General features: G+C 39.2%; 1 protein-coding gene across 6 annotated transcripts; it reads right to left on the bottom strand.

Moving 5' to 3' along the window:
• Positions 1–5,252: 5,252 nt before the first annotated feature.
• On the bottom strand, positions 5,253–19,203 carry MSMO1 (methylsterol monooxygenase 1). Of its 6 annotated transcripts, none has more exons than XM_027600559.2 (6): positions 19,047–19,203; positions 12,894–13,179; positions 9,946–10,094; positions 8,749–8,875; positions 6,960–7,114; positions 5,253–6,251 (listed from the first exon to the last, which is right to left on the bottom strand). In XM_027600559.2, the coding sequence occupies exons 2-6, from the start codon at positions 13,146–13,148 to the stop codon at positions 6,056–6,058; spliced, it is 882 nt and encodes a 293-aa protein (XP_027456360.1). In that variant the 5' UTR covers positions 13,149–13,179; positions 19,047–19,203; the 3' UTR covers positions 5,253–6,055. The 6 variants fall into 6 exon arrangements, with proteins under 6 accessions (XP_027456360.1, XP_027456361.1, XP_027456366.1 ...); XM_027600560.2 differs by having other exon boundaries at positions 19,023–19,136; XM_027600565.2 differs by lacking the exon at positions 19,047–19,203 and adding an exon at positions 18,895–19,005.
• Positions 19,204–19,242: the final 39 nt, after the last annotated feature.

Here is a 19,242-nt window from a genome sequence, read left to right as displayed (position 1 = left end):
CCAGTGATGTTAGGTAAGAATGTCATCATTTATGGTGAGCGCTGTGAATTGTGCAAGACTGTTGAATCACAGATCTGTACTTCTGAAACAAATAATGCAACATATGTTAAGAAAAAAGAAAAAGAAGAAGATAGCAGGAGGGGAAGAATGAAGGGGAGTAAGTCGGAGGGGGAGACGAACCATGAGAGACGATGGACTCTAAAAAACAAACTGAGGGTTCTAGAGGGGAGGAGGGTAGGTAGGGGTATGGGTTAGCCTGGTGATGGGTATTAAAGAGGGCACGCTCTCCATGGAGCACCGGGTGTTATGCACAAACAATGAATCATGGAACACTACATCAAAAACTAATGATGTAATATATGGTGATTAACATAACAATAAAAAATTTTAAAAAAAAAGAATGTCAGCATTTGACGGTCACCTGCCATTCATGTGACCAGAGGCACATCACTCTTCAGAATACTGGCAGAGATTATAATCTTTTGGAAGAATTGATTAGGAGCTAAATCCTCAGAGATGAACATACAACCTTCTGACCACCCGCTACCGAATGGTTTAGAGTCTTTCTCCAGCAAGGGAGGATATGGGACTTGAAAATGGATTTCATAGCCCGAGGCTTTATGTGAGAGCAGGAGACCTGGGAGCTGCAGGACAGAGGGAGGTCTTGTGAAATATTGCAAACACAGGCTTTTCTAAAGGTCTAAATGTCTTTAGCCAGAAGATGCAGAAGAGTAAAATACTAGTTAATTGTGACATTATAGATGTAATTCTAACATATTCTGCTATTCATTTTAGCTACAATGTTAACCTTAAGCTTCAGTAAAGTCCCATAGATAATCCAAGAAACAGAGCATTTTACAATTTTCTAGAGTAGAATCAGAGCTATGTGTTGTATTTGTACTCTAGTCTCCATGTATTATTTTTGACAAGTACAAATAGAAAAGAGATAGAAGCTTAATCCAGGTAATTTTAAAAGAGGTTGGCCAGTAAATCATATTAAAATTTGCACTAAAGTGTTGTATGTGAACCTTACTTTCTGGGTAGCTACTGGTTTAGAATTTCTTCTCAGACAACTGTACATAATGAGGGAAAAATTTGGAAACCTATCCTGTGAGATTTTTCTAGAAGATGCAAGTCTCCAGTGTAGTGAATATAGTAGCTGCAAGCATGGCTTCTGATGTCAAAAGGCTCGCCCGGTGATCTTGAGTAACTTAACCTCTCATATATCAAATCCCTCACATATAAGTGGAGAAAATGGCATTTGCCTCAGAGACTTAAATGAGATTATGCATTAAAAGCTCATGGGAAACAGTACATTAAAAGGATCGTTCACCACGACCAAGTGGGATTTATCCCTGGGCTGCAAGGTTGGTTCAACATCCACAAATCAATCAATGTGATACAACACATTAATAAAAGAACGAACAAGAACCATATGATCCTCTCAATAGATGCAGAAAAAGCATTTGACAAAGTACAGCATCCTTTATGATCAAAACTCTTCAGAGTATAGGGATAGAGGGTACATACCTCAATATCATAAAAGCCATCTATGAGAAACCCACAGCGAATATCATTCTCAATGGGGAAAAACTGAGAGCTTTTCCCCTAAGGTCAGGAACGTGGCAGGGATGTCCACTATCACCACTGCTATTCAACATAGTATTAGAAGTCCTAGCCACAGCAATCAGACAACAAAAAGAAATAAAAGGCATCCAAGTTGGCAAAGAAGAAGTCAAACTCTCACGCTTTGCGGATGATATGATACTTTATGTGGAAAACCCAAAAGACTCCACCCCAAAACTGCTAGAACTCATACAGGAATTCAGTAAAGTGGCAAGATAGAAAATCAATGCACAGAAATCAGTGGCATTCCTATACACCAACAACAAGACAGGAGAGAAATTAAGGAGTCGATCACATTTACAATTGCACCCAAAACCATAAGATACCTAGGAATAAATCTAACCAAAGAGGCAAAGAATCTGTTCTCAGAAAACTATAGAATACTCATGAAAGAAATTGAGGAAGACACAAGGAATGGATAAACGTTCCATGCTCATGGATTGGAAGAACAAATATTCTGAAGATGTCAATGCTACCTAGAGCAATCTACACATTCAATGCACTCCCCATCAAAATAAATACCATCCATTTTTTTCAAAGAAATGGAACAAATAATCCTAAAATTTGTATGGAACCAGAATAGACCCTGAATAGCCAGAGGAATGTTGAAAAAGAAAAGCAAAGATGGCGGCATCACAATTCCGAACTTCAAGCTCTATTACAAAGCTGTCATCATCGCTTCTCGGCCTTCTGGCTAAGATCAAGTGTAGTACAAAGCTGTCATCATCAAGACAGTATGGTACTGGCACAAAAACAGACACATAGATCAATGGAACAGAATAGAGAGCCCAGAAATGGACCCTCAACTCTATGGTCAACTAATCTTCGACAAAGCAGGAAAGAATGTCCAATGGAAAAAAGTCTCTTCAACAAATGATGTTGGGAAAATTGGACAGCCACATGCAGAAGAATGAAACTGGACCATTTCCTTACACCACACACAAAAATAGACTCAAAATGGCTGAAAGACCTAAATGTGAGACAGGAGTCTATCAAAATCCTAAAGGAGAACACAGGCAGCAACCTCTTCAATCTCAGCCGAAGCAAATTCTTCCTAGAAACATCGCCAAAGGCAAGGGAAGCAAGAGCAAAAATGAACTATTGGGACTTCATCAAGATAAAAAGCTTTTGCACAGCAAAAGAAACACTCAACAAAACCAAAAGACAACCGACAGAATGGGAGAAGATATTTGCCAATGACATATCAGATAAAGGGCTAGTATCCAAAATCTATAAAGAATTTCTTAAAATCAACACCCAAAGAACAAATGATCCAATCAAGAAATGGGCAGAGAACATGAACAGACATTTTTCCAAAGAAGACATCCAAATGGCCAACAGACACATGAAAAAGTGTTCAACATCGTTCGGCATCAGGGAAATCCAAATCAAAACCTCCATGAGATACCACCTCACACCAGTCAGAATGGCTAAAATTAACAAGTCAGGAAACGACAGATGTTGGCGGGGATGCAGAGGAAGGGGAAGCCTCCTACACTGTCGGTGGGAATGCAAGCTGGTGCAACCACTCTGGAAAACAGTATGGAGGTTCCTCAAAAAGTTGAAAATAGAGCTGCCCTACAACCCAGCAATTGCACTACTGGTTATTTACCCCAAAGATACAAATGTAGTGATCTGAAGGGGTACATGCACCCCGATGTTTATAGTAGCAATGTCCACAATAGCCAAACTGTGGAAAGAGCCAAAATGTCCATCAACAGATGAATGGATAAAGGTGTGGTATATATATACAATGGAATATTATGCAACCATCAAAAGGAATGAAATCTTACCATTTGCAACGACGTGGATGGAACTAGAGAGTGTTATGCTGAGCGGAATTAGTCAATCAGAGAAAGACATGTATCATATGACCTCACTGATATGAGGAATTCTTTTTTTTTTTTTAAAGATTTATTTATTTATTTCGAGACAGTAAGAGAGAGCACATGAGAGTGGGGAGGACCAGAGGGAGAAGCAGGCTCCCTGCCGAGCAGGGAGCCTGATGTGGGACTCGATCCTGGGATATGAGGAATTCTTAATCTCAGGAAACAAACTGAGGGTTGCTGGAGTGGTGGGCGGTGGGAGGGATGGGGTGGCTGGGCGATAGACATTGGGGAGGGTATGTGCTATGGTGAGCACTGTGAATTGTACAAGACTGTTGAATCACAGATCTGTACCTCTGAAACAATACATTATATGTTAAAAAAAAAAAGAAGATAGCAGGAGGGGAAGAATGAAGGGGGGGAAATCGGAGGGGGAAATGAACCATGAGAGATGATGGACTCTGAAAAACAAACTGAGGGTTCTAGAGGGGAGGGAGGTGGGAGGATGGGTTAGCCTGGTGATGGGTATTAAAGAGGGCACGTTCTGCATGGAGCACTGGGTGTTATATGCAAACAATAAATCATGGAACACTACATAAAAAAAAAGCTCATGGTAGTGGGGATCCTGGGTGGCTCAAACATCCAACTCTTAAATTTCAGTGCAGGTCATGATCTCAGGGTCCTGAGATTGAGCCCCACATCAGGCTCCATGCTCAGCAGGGAATCTGCTTCTCTCCTGACCCCACCCCTTGCTAGCCCACAGTCTCTCTCTCTCGCTCAAATATTTAAAAAAAAAAAAAAAAAAAAAGCTCAGAGCAGAATTCAGAGTATACAGTAAGTTAACTAGTGTGATGAATTAGGCATACCAAGTTGTTTAGTACCATTTCCAACGGTAGAGGTCACCCTCCCCCCAAGTACTGAGAGTCACCTTTAACTAATTAGGTGCCTGTGCATTCCATCAATATTAGAGAACAAAAGGTAGAATAAAACTTCCTATAGATTACCTTATAATTGAACAGCACGATTTTAAGCACAGCCCCCAAATCGGCTTGAGAATGAAGAGCTAACATATCAAACCCACACCCATGAGAGTAGGGGAAGGGACAGAAAGGGCAAATGGAAAGGGTCATAGGACTAGGTACAAGTTAGAAAACATGGTCTAGCAGAATATTGTTTAACTTTCTGAATCCTTATTTGATCTCTTTACTGTGTGTTTTCAAAAGAAGGAAAAGAAACAACAGAAAATGGCTCCATACTATAAATAACAATTTGGTACTATCATATACTGTTAGAATTATCAACTGTTTTGAGTTAGAATTTAGATACCAGATTTAAATCAGCCTTAAAAAGTTTAACTCTAGGGGCGCCTGGATGGCTCAGTTGTTAAGTGTCTCCCTTCGGCTTGGGTTATGATCCCAGGGTCCTGGGATCGAACCCCACATTGGGCTCCCTGCTCGGCGGGAAACCTGCTTCCCCCTCTCCCACTCCCCCTGCTTGCGTTCCTGCTCTATCTCTGTCAAATAAATAAATAAAATCTTAAAAAAAAAAGTTTAACTCTATTCTTCCCTCTGTACAGAAAGCATACATCTTCTAACCAGAGAAGAGCTGTCTCAATACTAGGTCACTGGAATTCCCCACAATCATAGCTGATAAATACATGTTGAAACTGCCCAAGAAGTTCAGCAAATGAAGCACTTAAAAAACGTAGAATTATTCCTTTTATTACAAAACTTAATGATTTCTGTACTTTTTCCTTATAAGAATAAAATAAAACTGATGTTCAAAATTGGAAACTGGATAATCAGACAAAAAAATCACATTTATTTCAATAGTCCAAAGTGCAAATACAGCAAGTCAGTTCACGTTTCAAGATACAGCTTTAAGTATAATGAAAACTTGAAATACAAAAATGAAAGGGTAAATAGAAATAAAGCTCAATTTTTTTAAAAATTCAAGTAACCCGAAAACCTTTAGACTAAAATATTCCACTTACAACAATTCAGAAATGCCTTAATTTATACATACTAGTACAGTGCAATCCCAAAAGACTTCTCAAAGAAAGAGAATCACCCCAAACCGGTCAGCTCAGGACAAGAGTGAAGTTCTTGGTACTGGCTATTCCTGATTCGGCAGCCTCATTCACTGTCAACTGATATGGTTCAACCCATGATACTTTGATGTTTAAGCAAATTCTAAAAAATGTTTAAAGTTCAATATGAGGCCAACACCCTACTAAGAGTTTCTGAAATGGCCACTATATATTTAAAAGATTTTAAAGACCAATTTCAACTTCAGGCCTATGGTATTACTAGGCGAAAGACAGAAATTAATACTTTTTCCATTACTTAAAACCTTTCTGTAAGGTTAGCAACATGGCCTTTACAACTTCCTCATGAAAATCGTACTTAAATATATACTTATTTCTACACATACAGAACTTTTATGTAAAGTAGAAAAAGTTCCCACTAGGAAGATAATTAAAGGTTGTTAATGTTCTTTGTATCACTTAGCAGCCAAGACACGTTTATTTCTGCTCCGCAGAAGCAATGTTAGCTACTCGCTTCAATTCAGGAAAGTGTGTATGTTCAGGAAGGTTTAGATATTTATTCAGTCTTTTTCTCAATCTTCTTCATCTTTTCAATGTAGGCAATAAATTGAGAGTCTGTTCCAAAAATTCTATCCCACCATGTAAATGTTGAAGCATAGTTTCCGATGAAGTTCATGTGGTGGAAATCATGATGCCGAGAACCAGCATAGAAAGGGATCAGATTTAAAGGGTTGAGAGGAATGTCATAACCACTGAAATAAAAATGATAAAGATTATTAAGGAAATAAATACATTTTAAATAACTGACATTTTCATTGATAGTAATATGCCTGTTAACTACTTCAAATAATATTCCACTTTACCTAAGTCACTTTGTTTCTGACAGGTTTATACAAGACAAAAACTCACAGAAAAATGGTACATATTCCAGAAACCATTTTAAGAAATGTAAAAAAAGCCTTGAAAGATCTATGGAATTTATTACACAACAGGGGATGAAAGAGGGGTTATGGTAATGAATCTTTAGACACAGATTTTCAAGAATTATTTTTCTTTTCTGTTTTAGAGGAGCTTTCTCACCACAGTTTGTAATGCCCGTAACAGTCTATGTCCTTTAGGAAAAGTTAAATGAAATGAGTATCAAGCACTAAGAAGGTTAAACCTGAGAATCACTATGTAGCAATTCTTTTAGAGTATCCTCCTTTATTTCCAACAATAAATCTAGAATCTGATAGCCACAACTGTACAGCTCTGAATCACCCACCCCCTCCCTTCCTCAGAAAGCTGAGAGGGCAGGAGGGAGAAGACAACAGTGGAAAGAAAGAATGAAGGAAGGAGACATCCTTTACAATTTAATCTGTCCTATTAGTCTGCTTAGAAATAAAGATGATCTTATGACCATGAAAACAAAGATATTTTATATTTTGATACCTTACACCTGAATAGAAACCATAACTCACCTATGGACATCAATAGTTTCTATCAAACGAATAGTCACCCATGCCCAAAGGAGAATGACATGATCACATAAAAGCATGATTCCAATGAAAAATCCGGTTCCAAGAATCAGAGTTTCTAAGGGATGTGCATATTCAGCTTCCATTCCAAATGGAGCCTAAAATAAATAGATACGAATTCCTTAATATATTGTGACTGTTAATTTTATGTGTCAGCTTAGCTAAGCTACAGTGCCCAACTGGTTGGTCAAACACCGTACGGCTGTGAAGATATTTTGTAGATGTGACTACTAATCAGTAGTAAGGGAGTAAGTAAGTAAGGGAGATTACCCTCCATAATGCAAGTGGGCTTTAATCAACCAGTTGAAGGCCTTAAAAGCAAAGACTGAGGTTTCACGAGGAAGAAAGAATTCTCACGGCTACAACAGAGAAACCCTGCTTGAATTTCCAGTCTGTGGTCTGTCCTACGCATTTCAGACTTGCCAAGCCCCACAATCACATGAGCCAGTTCCTTAAAATAAATGTGTGTGTGTGTGTGTGTGTGTATGTATCTCCTACTGATTTTGTTTCTCTGAAGAACCGTGACAAATACATATATTCTAATTTATGCATAAAGTTTTATAAAATTAGATTGTTTCTATAGGTAATGACATATATCTAACCATAGATATATAAACAAGTAACAGTAATTCTTAATAAAAACATCTTTTTGTTCCTACCAAACATCAAAAGGTCTAGGGATATCCTTAATAGAATCTTAGTAACTGCCTTTGATGGTTTAAGATAAAGGCATTAAAAAATTATTCAGTCTTCTAAATAAAGTCTAACAATCTGAACATGTATTTGGCAACCTTTGTTTCCTAGATACGTATGAATTCTTGTATTTTCTTTCAAAAGTTTCTAGTAAAAAGAAGATGAGCTAAGTGGGTGCTCCTCTTTATGGTGATGAACATGGGAGGGGTATGAAAACATGTGCCAAACCCTTCCCAGATTCCCACATCCCCAGGGGCAAGAATCAATGAAATTCTGGATCAGACAGTCCCATAGAGTTTCCCTAATCTTGAGCATTAGTCAGAGCCCAACCTATACCTCAAAGTGCTCATGATCTATTATTCTTTATTTGACACTGTAAATTCAAATTCTTTGTCTTCCTGACGCCGGAAAATTTGTCAAAAGAATGACTCACTGGGTTCAACAAGCAAACATCAATAAAAATATTAAATACAAAAAAGATAAAGGCATTAAACAATTGACTTAAATTCTAATTTTGGTTTATGCTTCTGAATTTGTTCTGCTAAGAAAGGGATACTTGATTTAGCATACCATGTAATCAGGACCAATGCAGAACATATCGACGAAACCAGTTTGACAAAGGTACATTCAAAGCAGTTCTGATAAAATCGGTTTTTGTGGGGGTCAGAATGAGGTGAGAAGGTGTTCATCAAACAAGTTGGTAATTGTTTTAGAAATTTAAAGATGAAAAGTTCATTGTTTTGGAGTCCAATTTAAATGACCTTAACATCACTATGGTCTCTATTAATCTGCCACGTCCAACCGTGACAGGATAGCAGTCTGGCCCCAAATGAGAGACTGAACTATTTCATGTAACACTTCTCTTGAAAATTTATAGAACTGGCTGTGTGTGTGTGTGTGTGTGATGTTCTTAACATGTTCATGCCAAAGAGAAAGAAATAAAAACATCACTGACAATTTTTTTAAAACCTCGGAAGATTTTAAAAAAGCATTTTGCCTCTAATAGAAAAAAAATGTGTTAAAAATAATTCTAACATACCTGAAACTCATGATGAACTTTATGAATATATTTATATATTCTTTTGTGATGTAAGAGCCTATGCAGGAAATAGTGCCAGGTATCCTCAATCACTGCACAGCCGAAGCATCTTGCCAAAAGCAGATACCTTTAGGATGAAAATACTGTAATGAGTATAAAATAACTTTTACTTAATCTAAACTTTTACTTGGGATCACTGTTTGAAGAATTACATGAAACCAAATACCCACTAACCAGCTTGACCAACCTCGATACATAGCAACAAACTCTCACAACTGCTACGTACAAGGTGGCTATATAATACCTCCTGCAGCAGGGTTAAAGGGAATGACCACTATTCCAATTCTAGTTCATTTTTTAAAAATTCCCATGTACAGGGGCGCCTGGCTGGCTTAGTAAGTAGAACATGCAACTCTTGACTGCAGGGTCATGAGTTCAAGCTGAATGTTGGGCATGGAGCCTACTTAAAGAAAAAAAAACTGAAAAAATTTTCACATGTATAAAATCAAAGTTAAGAAACAAAATCCAAAACTTCTAGGAAAAGAGTAATATTGATAAGGACGGATGAGGGATTTGAACTGAGATTATCAATAGTAAAATCATCACTTTTTTCCACCAAAGAGAGGGACATAAGTACAATGGGCAAAACATTTTATATACAAATAAACACATACACAAAAACTTTTCTATTACATATATTACAAAGAAAAAGTATACACCTATATATTGGTATATCTGTATTCAGATTATGTCAAGAGCAGATAGTTGAATACAATTATTTGAACACAACTACTAGTGCTCAGGTAATATATATTTGCATCTATATGGACACAACTTTTATAAACCTCACAATTACTCTTTTTTTATTCATTTCAGACTTAAAATGTAATATAGTTTTTCTTGGTATAAGCGGGTGTATCTGTATAAAATAATATAAAGGATGCTACCGAAACTTCTGATGTTAGAAATCACTTTCCAAAATAATAAATAAATACATAAGTCACCTTCCAATAAAATATTACATTAGAACACAGGACGACAGAAAAATGGAAACGTTTTAAGTTTCTACTATGGCTTACTTTTCTACATTTTATTTACTTCTAAAGTTTAGAACAAACAAGAAGAAAAAGATAAATATGAAGGGTATTTTAACTGGACGATAAACCATGACTATCAAAATCAAATCTATCTACATACCATCTTGGCATTCTTTCCCAATCATAAGGTATATTAAAATACTCTGTAAAATAGTAAGTTCCACAGATCAAAGGAAGCTGGATACAAAAGTGATTAAAGAGAAGTACTTTAAAACATTTCCATTGGTTTTCCCATGTTTCTGGTTTATCCTATGGAGAAAAATCACAATATTTACTATTAGCCTCTGCTATCAGTAGTTTGATTTGATACTTAAGAGTGAATTCCTAATTGTTTCTGTAATGTTTCTAGGTGACCGTAATTCTACATTATTTAATTAATCTTATGATGTGAATTCTATATTACAGTGACTATGTGACAGTAACTGAGGCCCAGGAATCACAGCCTCCTCCCCTTCTAACTTCTTGACAACTGTGATCACTAGTTTAAATAGGTAAAGAAACTGTTAATACACAAGCCCAGACTAATGATCTCAAACAAACCAAAGAAACACTACAGAATAACTGTCCAGTCTCTGCAGCCCACAGATCATTCGCTTCTGTCAGCCAGGACTCTCAGAGCAGAAATGTGTTATGCTAAGATCACAGGTGGGTTCTCCCAAATGTCGCGGCAGTCCTGCAGGCAGCACCGGAAGCCTCTATTACAAAGGGAAATCGATGTTGCCAGCCATTCAGCGGTGCTCATTCCCAGCAATAAGCATAGTTTTGTTCACATATGATGACAGAATTATAAACTCTCTGAGCTGGAAGAACTTCAGAAATGGGTCCAGTGGTTCCCAAAGAATGGAGAGCTACTGCCCCACAGATAACGATGTTCAAAGATGAAAGCCAAAACGAGAAAAGTAAGATCAGTGTAGTAAATGTTTAAAAAAACCTCATCAGGATATCGACTTGCTTAGCAAGCCATATAAAAAAACCTAAGTTTATTCAATTTAAAGGGCTGCAGTTAGGATTGCCTGGGTGGCTCAGTCGGTTAAGCATCTGCCTTCGGCTGGGGTCACGATCCTGGGATCAAATCCCATGTCCATCTCCTTGCTCAGTAGGGAGTCTGCTTCTACCTTCCCTCTGCCCCTATCCCCACTCATGTTCTCTCTCTCTCTGACAAATAAATAATATCTTAAAAAAAAAAAAAAAGCTCAAAGTAGGGATTTTTAACAGTTGTGAAACTCAAAGGAAGACAAAGCAATGTGAAGCCACACTACCCAGTCTTTCAATTCTGTTTATAGGGCGCCTAGATGGTTAAGCATCTGCCTTCGGCTCAGGTCATGACCCCAGGGTCCTGGGATCGAGGCCCGCATCGGGCTCCCTGCTCGACAGGGAGCCTGCTCCTCCCTCCCCTCCCTCTACTGTTCCCTCTGCTTGTGCTCTCTCGCTCTGTCAGATAAATAAATAAAATCTTTAAAAAACTACCCGTAACCAACTAGACAACTACTTGTACTGTCTTTTGCCACAGTTTATTTTAAAATCATACATAAAACCATGACTGAAAAAGGCCTTCCTCTCTCTGGAAAATTTACCACCTCTGACCAGCGAGTCAAGGGCCGAGGGGTGGAGGACAAGGGTACTGTGGCCTGGCCAGACACACCATGAACCAGCCCTCCCAACCAACACAGGGGTGACACACTGCAGCCGGAGTCACCCCAAACATGCATGAGAACTTCACACCCAAACCGAATTCTGCTTTTCAAAGCAGGCCCTGTTATAAAAAGCATTTTGGAAGTTCTGTCCTTAATTTAGGGTAACAGAATACTCCCCTTTGGACATGTCCCTTTTTATTTCCTCCCCCTTTTCCTTTTACTCCTCCCTCCTTTGGCTTAGAGTCTAGTGGCCTGACCCCATGCACTATCCCCAGAGAGGATCAACAACAACACTTGAGTGAGGCCTTAAAGTGAGACTCACTGGGAGAGGCAACGGGGCTACAAGACTGATGGGAGAGAAGGTGCACGATGACTGCCACCCGATGTGAACTTGGTGAGTACAAATTAGTCTCCACAGGTGAACACTCTCAAGATGTTCACTTTCTACCAAGACCATGTGCCCCCGAGTTTCAGTTTGGCATGACTTTTTAGAAAAGTAAACAGCAAGTATTAGACACAACTATGGCTTTGCCAAGTGCTGATAAATCATCTCTGATAAGCTAGTCCAGATTCTGTTCCTGGCACCCTGTCAAGCTCTAGTCTTCACAGTGGTAGAGCTGTTTTCCCCAAGACTACAACTAAAAAGAGGCACTGTGTCTACCTCAACACTTTGTCACACATGGTGGGAATCTCAAGGAACTTAGTGCATTGAAGCAAATACCTAGATTCTAGGAGCATCATGACTTCCTCATTTGGGATAACATGAATCCTGCAGAACCACCATCATATATTTAAGGAAAAAACAAAACTTTTAATAGCCCTGATCAAGATCTTACCATATTAAACATACACTTAGTGGCTGAGAAATCAAGGGTTGGAGTGAATTGCAAAGTATCTACAAATCCCCGTAACTTCTCTTTCCAGCTAAAGATTATAAACCCAAATTAGATAAATGTCACACCTACTGAAAGCACAATTTAACAAATTACTCTTGAAACATTATCAATAGTGATCTAGGGTTGTCCAATGTGGCAGGAACTAGAAATATGTGGCTACAGAACACTTTAAATATGGCTAGTCTAAACTTAGATGGGCTAAAATTAATGTAAAACACCCAATTTCAAAGACATTGTGAGAATATGAACATAAAACATCCCATTAAGTACTTTTAAATTCTGATTACTTATTGAAATAATTTCAATTTATTGTGTTAAATAAAATATATTAAAACTAATGTCCCTATTTCTTTATACCTTTTTATGTATTCTATCAGAAAATGTAAAATTACATTATGTTCCTTCTTTTCCTATCTATTGGACAGTCCTGATCTAGGTTCTCTTAAAACCAAGTTACATTTACTTTTAAAATAGTCAACATGAATAATAACATTTCACTGCAAGTCCATCACACTCACCTTTTGAATTTTGTACTTTTTCATGTAAGGTATAAATTGAAACAAAAATCCAGGTAAACAGAACAAGAAATAAAGGACCTCATGAACTATCAAGGATCCCCATGTTGCAATCTGGAACTTTGTATAATTATTCAACATATAGTTCCAAGCATTTTTAAATGTTTCTTGTAGAGGGTTTTCAGGTAAAAGTGAATCTACATACTCCACAGCCAAGGATGCTGAACTAAAGATGCCGATACTTTCATTTGTTGCCATTTCTCAAATCTCTGCTGAAAGCCTTAGAATTCTGTAAAAATAAATAAATACATAAGCAAGCAAGCAAACCAAGTAAGCCAAACAATGAAATTCCCAGAAAATAATTTTTAAAATTCATCTTCTGTTAATTTTAAAAACCACAAATACTAAAGTACCAATTCTCAGATCCTAAACATGTGATTAAAAAAAAGGTCTACTGGATATCATCACCATGTCCATTTGTAGACACTGATTTAAGAGACACTCGATCTTACGAAACAAAGTGTGGGTTGCTGGAGGGAGGGGGTGGAGGGATGGGGTAACTGGATGATGGATATTACAGAGTGTAGGTGTTGTAATGAACACTAGGTATAAGACTGATGAATCCCAGACCTGTACCCCTGAAACAAATAAAAGCATTATGTTAATTAACTGAATTTAAATAAATAAATAAATAAGCCAGCCAGCCAGCCAGCCAGCCAGCCAGCCAGCCACATGTTGGGGCACCCGGGTGGCTCAATCAGTTAAGGGTCAGGACTCTTAGTTTCTGCTTAGGTCATGATCTCAGGGTCATGAGATCTTGCTCGGCCTCCACTCCGGCCTCCACTCTGCAGGGCAGAGTCCACTTGAGATCCTTTCCCCCTCCCTGCCCCTCTTTCCCTGCTACTCCCCCTCCCTTATGAGGGTGAGGGCTTGGGTGAGGGCATGTGCGCTCTCTCTCTCAAATAAATAAATAAATAGGGGCGCCTGGGTGGCTCAGTCATTTAAGCATCTGCCTTCGGTTAACCATCTGCCTTCGGCTCAGGTCATGATCTCAGGGTCCTGGGATGGAGTCCTGCATCCGGCTCCCTGCTCAGCGGGGAGTCTGCTTCTCCCTCTCCCTCTGCTGCCACTCCCCCTGCTTGTGCTCTCTCTCTCTGTCAAATAAATAAAATCTTTTAAAAATAAAAAAAGCCACATGTTAACTTTCAAGAGTAGGATCTAAACAACAGTGGACAAAGAATTTCAAACTACCTTTAAAGAGACTTTTCAATGTGGTCTCCATGGAAAAATTTGTAATTTCAATTAGCAATAGTGGCGTTCGGGCATCATTTAAAACCAAAAAAAAGAAAAACCCACAAAAAAACCCACCAAAAACCCTATAAAGAAACCTTACTTACTCTGCCAAGTAAGACTACATAAAAATTAAATACTTCTAACTGGGGGATAAATAGACAATTACAAATAAAGTCAAAGATCAAATGACAAACTGGAAAAAATATTTCCAACACCAATGACAAAAGGCTGAAAAGTGTGCTTTAGAAAAAGACTAAAAACCCAATAGAAAAATGACAAAGGCCATTCCCAAGGGGTTCACGGAAAAATAAATACAAATGTTCACTAAACAAATAAGCAGTTCAGTTTGACTCAAATAAAGAAATACGCCCTAAAACAAAAATCTTTAAAAGTTTTAGTGTTCGGGACCCAGTACTGGTAAGGGTAACAATTTGGGGAAACAGACACCATTATACTTGTTAATGAAGGGATTACTAGGCCTTTGAAGAAAAATTCACAATATTTGTCACAATTCAAAATAAATATACTCTTTGACCCAGCAATTTTCTCACTAAGGCACACTAAGACTGAAAGAAGCATTGCTTATAGCAGCAAAAACAAAGAAAAAAGAAAAAGAGCAGAAATAAGTCCATCAACAAGAAAGGAGTTAAAAAAAACCCTAAGTCCTTCCACAGACAATTATACAGCCACTTAAGAGAACAGGAAAATCTCTATGTTCCACACAGAAAGATGTCCAAAATACAATGTTAAGTGAAACAGCATGTTGTAGAATAATGCACATAACAAGAGCACCCCCCTTTTGTTTTTGTGAAAAGGTTATATATTGTGCACTTTCATGCCTATGGACAGGCAGACACAGACACACACAAAATGTATGGAAGGATATCCAGGGAACAACTGAGAGTGATGACCTTTAGGGAAAAGAGATCAAGAGGTAATAGATGCTCGCATTTGCATATGTGCACACCCAGTTGGGGGGGGACAGTAATGGAGGAGAGGAGAAAAATTTCTTTCCATTTTATAGCTTACAATTATAATTTTCTCACGAATATGCTTTATCTATACAACAAATAAGCATAATACGTCACCAAATCAAAAAAGAAAAGTTTATAGTGTCATTTTCCTAAAAATGTTCACTGGTTGTTCCTAATTTATTATGATACACTACTTTAAAAACAAAATTATTTTGGGCACCTGGGTGGCTCAGTTGGTTAAGCGACTGCCTTCGGCTCAGGTCATGATCCTGGAGTTCCGGGATCGAGTCCCACATCGGGCTCCCTGCTGAGCAGGGAGTCTGCTTCTCCCTCTGACCCTCTTCCCTCTCGTGCTCTCTCTCTCGAATAAATAAATAAAATCTTTAAATAAATAAATAAATAAATAAATAATAAAAACAAAATTATTTTAAGCCTCAGAAGCACTCTTAATAGTGCTTAGAATGCCCCACTTCCCATACTGACCTCCGACCAGTTCCTCATGGAGGGTCTGGGAAGCTTACTTAGTCAGCTTCCTCAGGTCTCTGAATTCACTCTGCAGCCTTATTTTTTTGTCCTAGTCATTCTCAATGACTTATACTATGGAAGCTACAGTTATATCCTGGGCCATCCCAACCTCAAAATTCCTCTTTTCTCACTCCCCCTCTCTGAGAGTGACCAGTCTTCTGTTCTTATTTTACCTGAGAACCTGTCTGTCACTTATCCTTTCTCATCTTTCGTTCTTCCCTCTTCACTAAGTCCACCCCCTCAAGTTTAAAAACATACTCAAGTCTTCATTTCTAGAGCAAAGTTTTCCTAACCTGTATCTCCTCCTCCCCAAGCCACTGTCCCTCTTCTTTTTCTTTGAACCAGCTTCTTTCTCTAGGGAGAAATCAACAAAAAGCTTCCCCCTGCTTTGCTCTTACCCATACAACTCACTCAACTACTTACAATCTAGCTCCCGCTAACACCGAGGTATTTTCGGTCTTCTAACTTGCAAGGTAAAACAGTCATTCCAATCCTCATTTTTCATGAGGTCGTCGCCAAATTTGGCAATGTTGAACCAACACCACTTACTAGCTGTGTGACCTTGAGCAAGTTATATAACCTCTCTGAGCCTGTTTTATCATCTGCAAAATGCACAGAATAACAAGAATAACAACAGTAACTAGATGGTGGGGATCTTTTCACAAGGTGTGTGTATATATATATATATATATATATATATATATATATATATATATTAAATCACCACAATGCACACTTTAAATATCTTACAATTATACCTGTCAATTATACCTTGATAAAGCTGAAAAAAGGAAAACAATAGTTCTAATGGGTCTAAGACCTAATGTTAAGTACTTAACATACGACCTTACACATAGTAGCTACAAGAAGCTAAGAATTTGGGGCACTTCTTATACGCCAGGAACTGTGTTTTAAGAGTTCTGTATGCTCTCTCTATATTAAAGACTTTAATCCTTACCATACCTTCATGAAGTAGGTAATTTTATCATCTCTATCTTATAATTGAAAAACTGAGGTTTAGAAAGAGTAACCCAAGTAACTAAAATACTAAGTGGGGGAGGCTATGCACTCATCCCTTATGCTCTACTGTAATCAGAAATAATAAAGCACACAGTAAATATTATAGTAAAAAGGGAATAATTCCTACAGCTTTCCCAAGGCTCCTTTAAAGATTATTCTATACAGGTTGTCTTCATCTTCACATTTCCCATTTACTCTCCAGCTTTTACAATCTGCTTTCTGTGCTCATCACTGTACTGAATTCACTCTTACTAATATAATCACTAAGGATCTCCTAGCTGCCAAATCCAACAAACATTCTTTACAGTTTATTTTATTTGACCAATCTGAAGATTTGCTACTTCCCTCCTTAAAATACTCTCCTTCCTTGGTTCTTGGGATTCACACTCTGATTTAATTTGCGCTACTACGTGCAGCTGCTGTGCTAGCTGCTGTCCCCACCCCTGACTTCAAAATAAATACAAACTCTAAAGAGGAATACAAAGCAATAATCAGACTATCATAAAATTATGTGATAAGAACAATAACGGGTTGGAAATATAGAGTGCTGGAGCACAGAGGACCAGGAAAGAGTTCTTAAAGAAAGATGCCATCTAAACTGAGACCTGGAGCTAAGGGGGAGGTGAGCTGATTAAAAGAGAGTAAAGTAGGGTGGGGTGGGTGGGAGGAACAGGGAATGTTTTGAGTAGAGGGCACAACAGATTCAAAGACTCAACCAGGAGGCGAGAAAGACAGCACTTTCTGATTTAGTATTTTTGTGCTACAGCTTTTGAGAAAGGAAGACTTGAGAACTGAGGCTAGTTTCCCAAGAATGCTTTCCTTACTCCTTTCTAACTATTTCAGAGTACCTAGAGTGATAGTAACTATTTCCTGTTTTATTTTTATTTTGTTTTAGATTTTATGTCTTTATTTGACAGAGACACAGCGAGAGAGGGAACACAAGCAGGGGGGAGTGGGAGAGGGAGAGGCAGGCTCCCCGCGGAGCAAGGAGCGATCCCAGGACCCTAAGATCATGACCCAAGCAGAAGGCAGATGCTTAACGACTGAGCCACCCAGGCGCCCCTATTTCCTGTTTTAAAAATACACTGATATCCACAACCTTTCTATCCTTAGCCCTCTCTCCTAAACTCCAGGTTCTGATTATCTAAAACTCTACTGGCCATCTCCCATCAGTTCAGAAGCCCATCAAACTCAACATGTCCGAAAGTTCAGCAACTGCCCCCTGCAACCCTGCCTAAATACTCTACCTTCTTTAACCTCTAATTTGGTGAATTGCGCCATCACCTATTTAGTCATTTCTGAAGGCATGTTCTAAGTCTCTCCTGTCTCTGCTGCCTAAGTTAAGCCTTCAAACTCCCGCTCAATTTAGAAATACCTGGTTTAATTAACATTCAGGAGTTTACTCTCCCAACACAAGAAAAGAAAGTGGATACACCTTTGCCAAACGAACCAACGCAAAAACTAGAAATTGAGGAAGGAGAAATAGAGAGCGAATTTTCTTTTCCTTTTCTCATCCTTGTGCAACCTGATTGACTTAAAGTCTGCCCTATCCTCAGAAAAAAATTAGTTACCTGTGGATTCTCTGAGAAACCGTTAAGTTTAGCCGTCCGAGGACGGTCAGCCAGTGTCTGTCCTTTGGCCCTATACCTTAGTTGAGCCTGGACTGCCTAAGATTCCTCATTTGTTGGAGTTGCCCAATCTCCAACCTTGCCCTCCTGAACCGATACAATGCCAGGATATTATCTAAACAGGGGAGTTAACCCCCTTCTCTAAACAAATTTCAAGGGAGTGCCTCCCTTAAACACAAAGACCAAGGCCCTCAGCCATGCAAAACCGGCCCCGCCAGGTCTTCCCCACTCTCCGTCTCTCGCATCTCCCGCCTCGCCGTATTCTTATATTTCACGTGTAACGTTCACAGCATTCATCCTTTACCGGTAATATCCAACTCCTACTCATCCTTCAGTAACCTCCTCTCAGACGCTCTTCCCAACCACACCACGTCCACTGCACAAACACAACAGATCTTATCTCCCCGGTAGTGCTTCCGTTTTTGTAAAGCTGTCATCACTCCTTCACCCTGTGCTGTTAACTCTCTCTTACTATCTCCCGTCTTCGATGACTATAAAACTCTTAAAGGGCAAGAAACATGCCCCAGCCCAATTCCATCATTTAAGATTTCATTCCGCTTTCACCTGTTCCCCTTGCCCGCGGTCCTCACATCCGGCACTGGCGCCCCGAGCGCGCTTCCACGCCGGACCCCGCTCCCCTCAACACCACGGAGCAGCTGGCCGGAGCCAGCCGCTCCCCCTCCCTGACCTACCGGACTCTCTCCCAGCTCCCTCACCTGGACGACCCCGCGGGAACTGCGGGCCCCCGTCACCCAGACTCGGCCGGGTGCTGCAGCCTCGGAACCTGCCTCTCAGCGTCGGGGGTGGAGCCAAGAGCGCGAGGCCGGCTTCTTTTGCCGTTATTGGCTTGTGAGGGCTCCCAACCCGCCTTCTCAGCGCTGTGATTGGTCCTTGAGGTTGCAGGCATCGTGT

Source organism: Zalophus californianus, chromosome 2 (assembly GCF_009762305.2).
Source record: "Zalophus californianus isolate mZalCal1 chromosome 2, mZalCal1.pri.v2, whole genome shotgun sequence".
NCBI lineage: Eukaryota > Metazoa > Chordata > Mammalia > Carnivora > Otariidae > Zalophus > Zalophus californianus.
Note: the sequence above shows the minus strand (reverse complement) of the source record. Positions and strands in the feature narration are given on the sequence as shown.

Coding starts and splice junctions, on each gene's coding strand:
- MSMO1 (XM_027600559.2), bottom strand. CDS start 13,148: ATGGCAACAAATGAAAGTATCGGCATCTTTAGTTCAGCATCCTTGGCT. Junction 10,095..12,893: donor AAAAGTACAAAATTCAAAAG/GTGAGTGTGATG, acceptor TTTTCTCCATAG/GATAAACCAGAAACATGGGA. Junction 6,252..6,959: donor GAAACTATTGATGTCCATAG/GTGAGTTATGGT, acceptor TTTTTATTTCAG/TGGTTATGACATTCCTCTCA.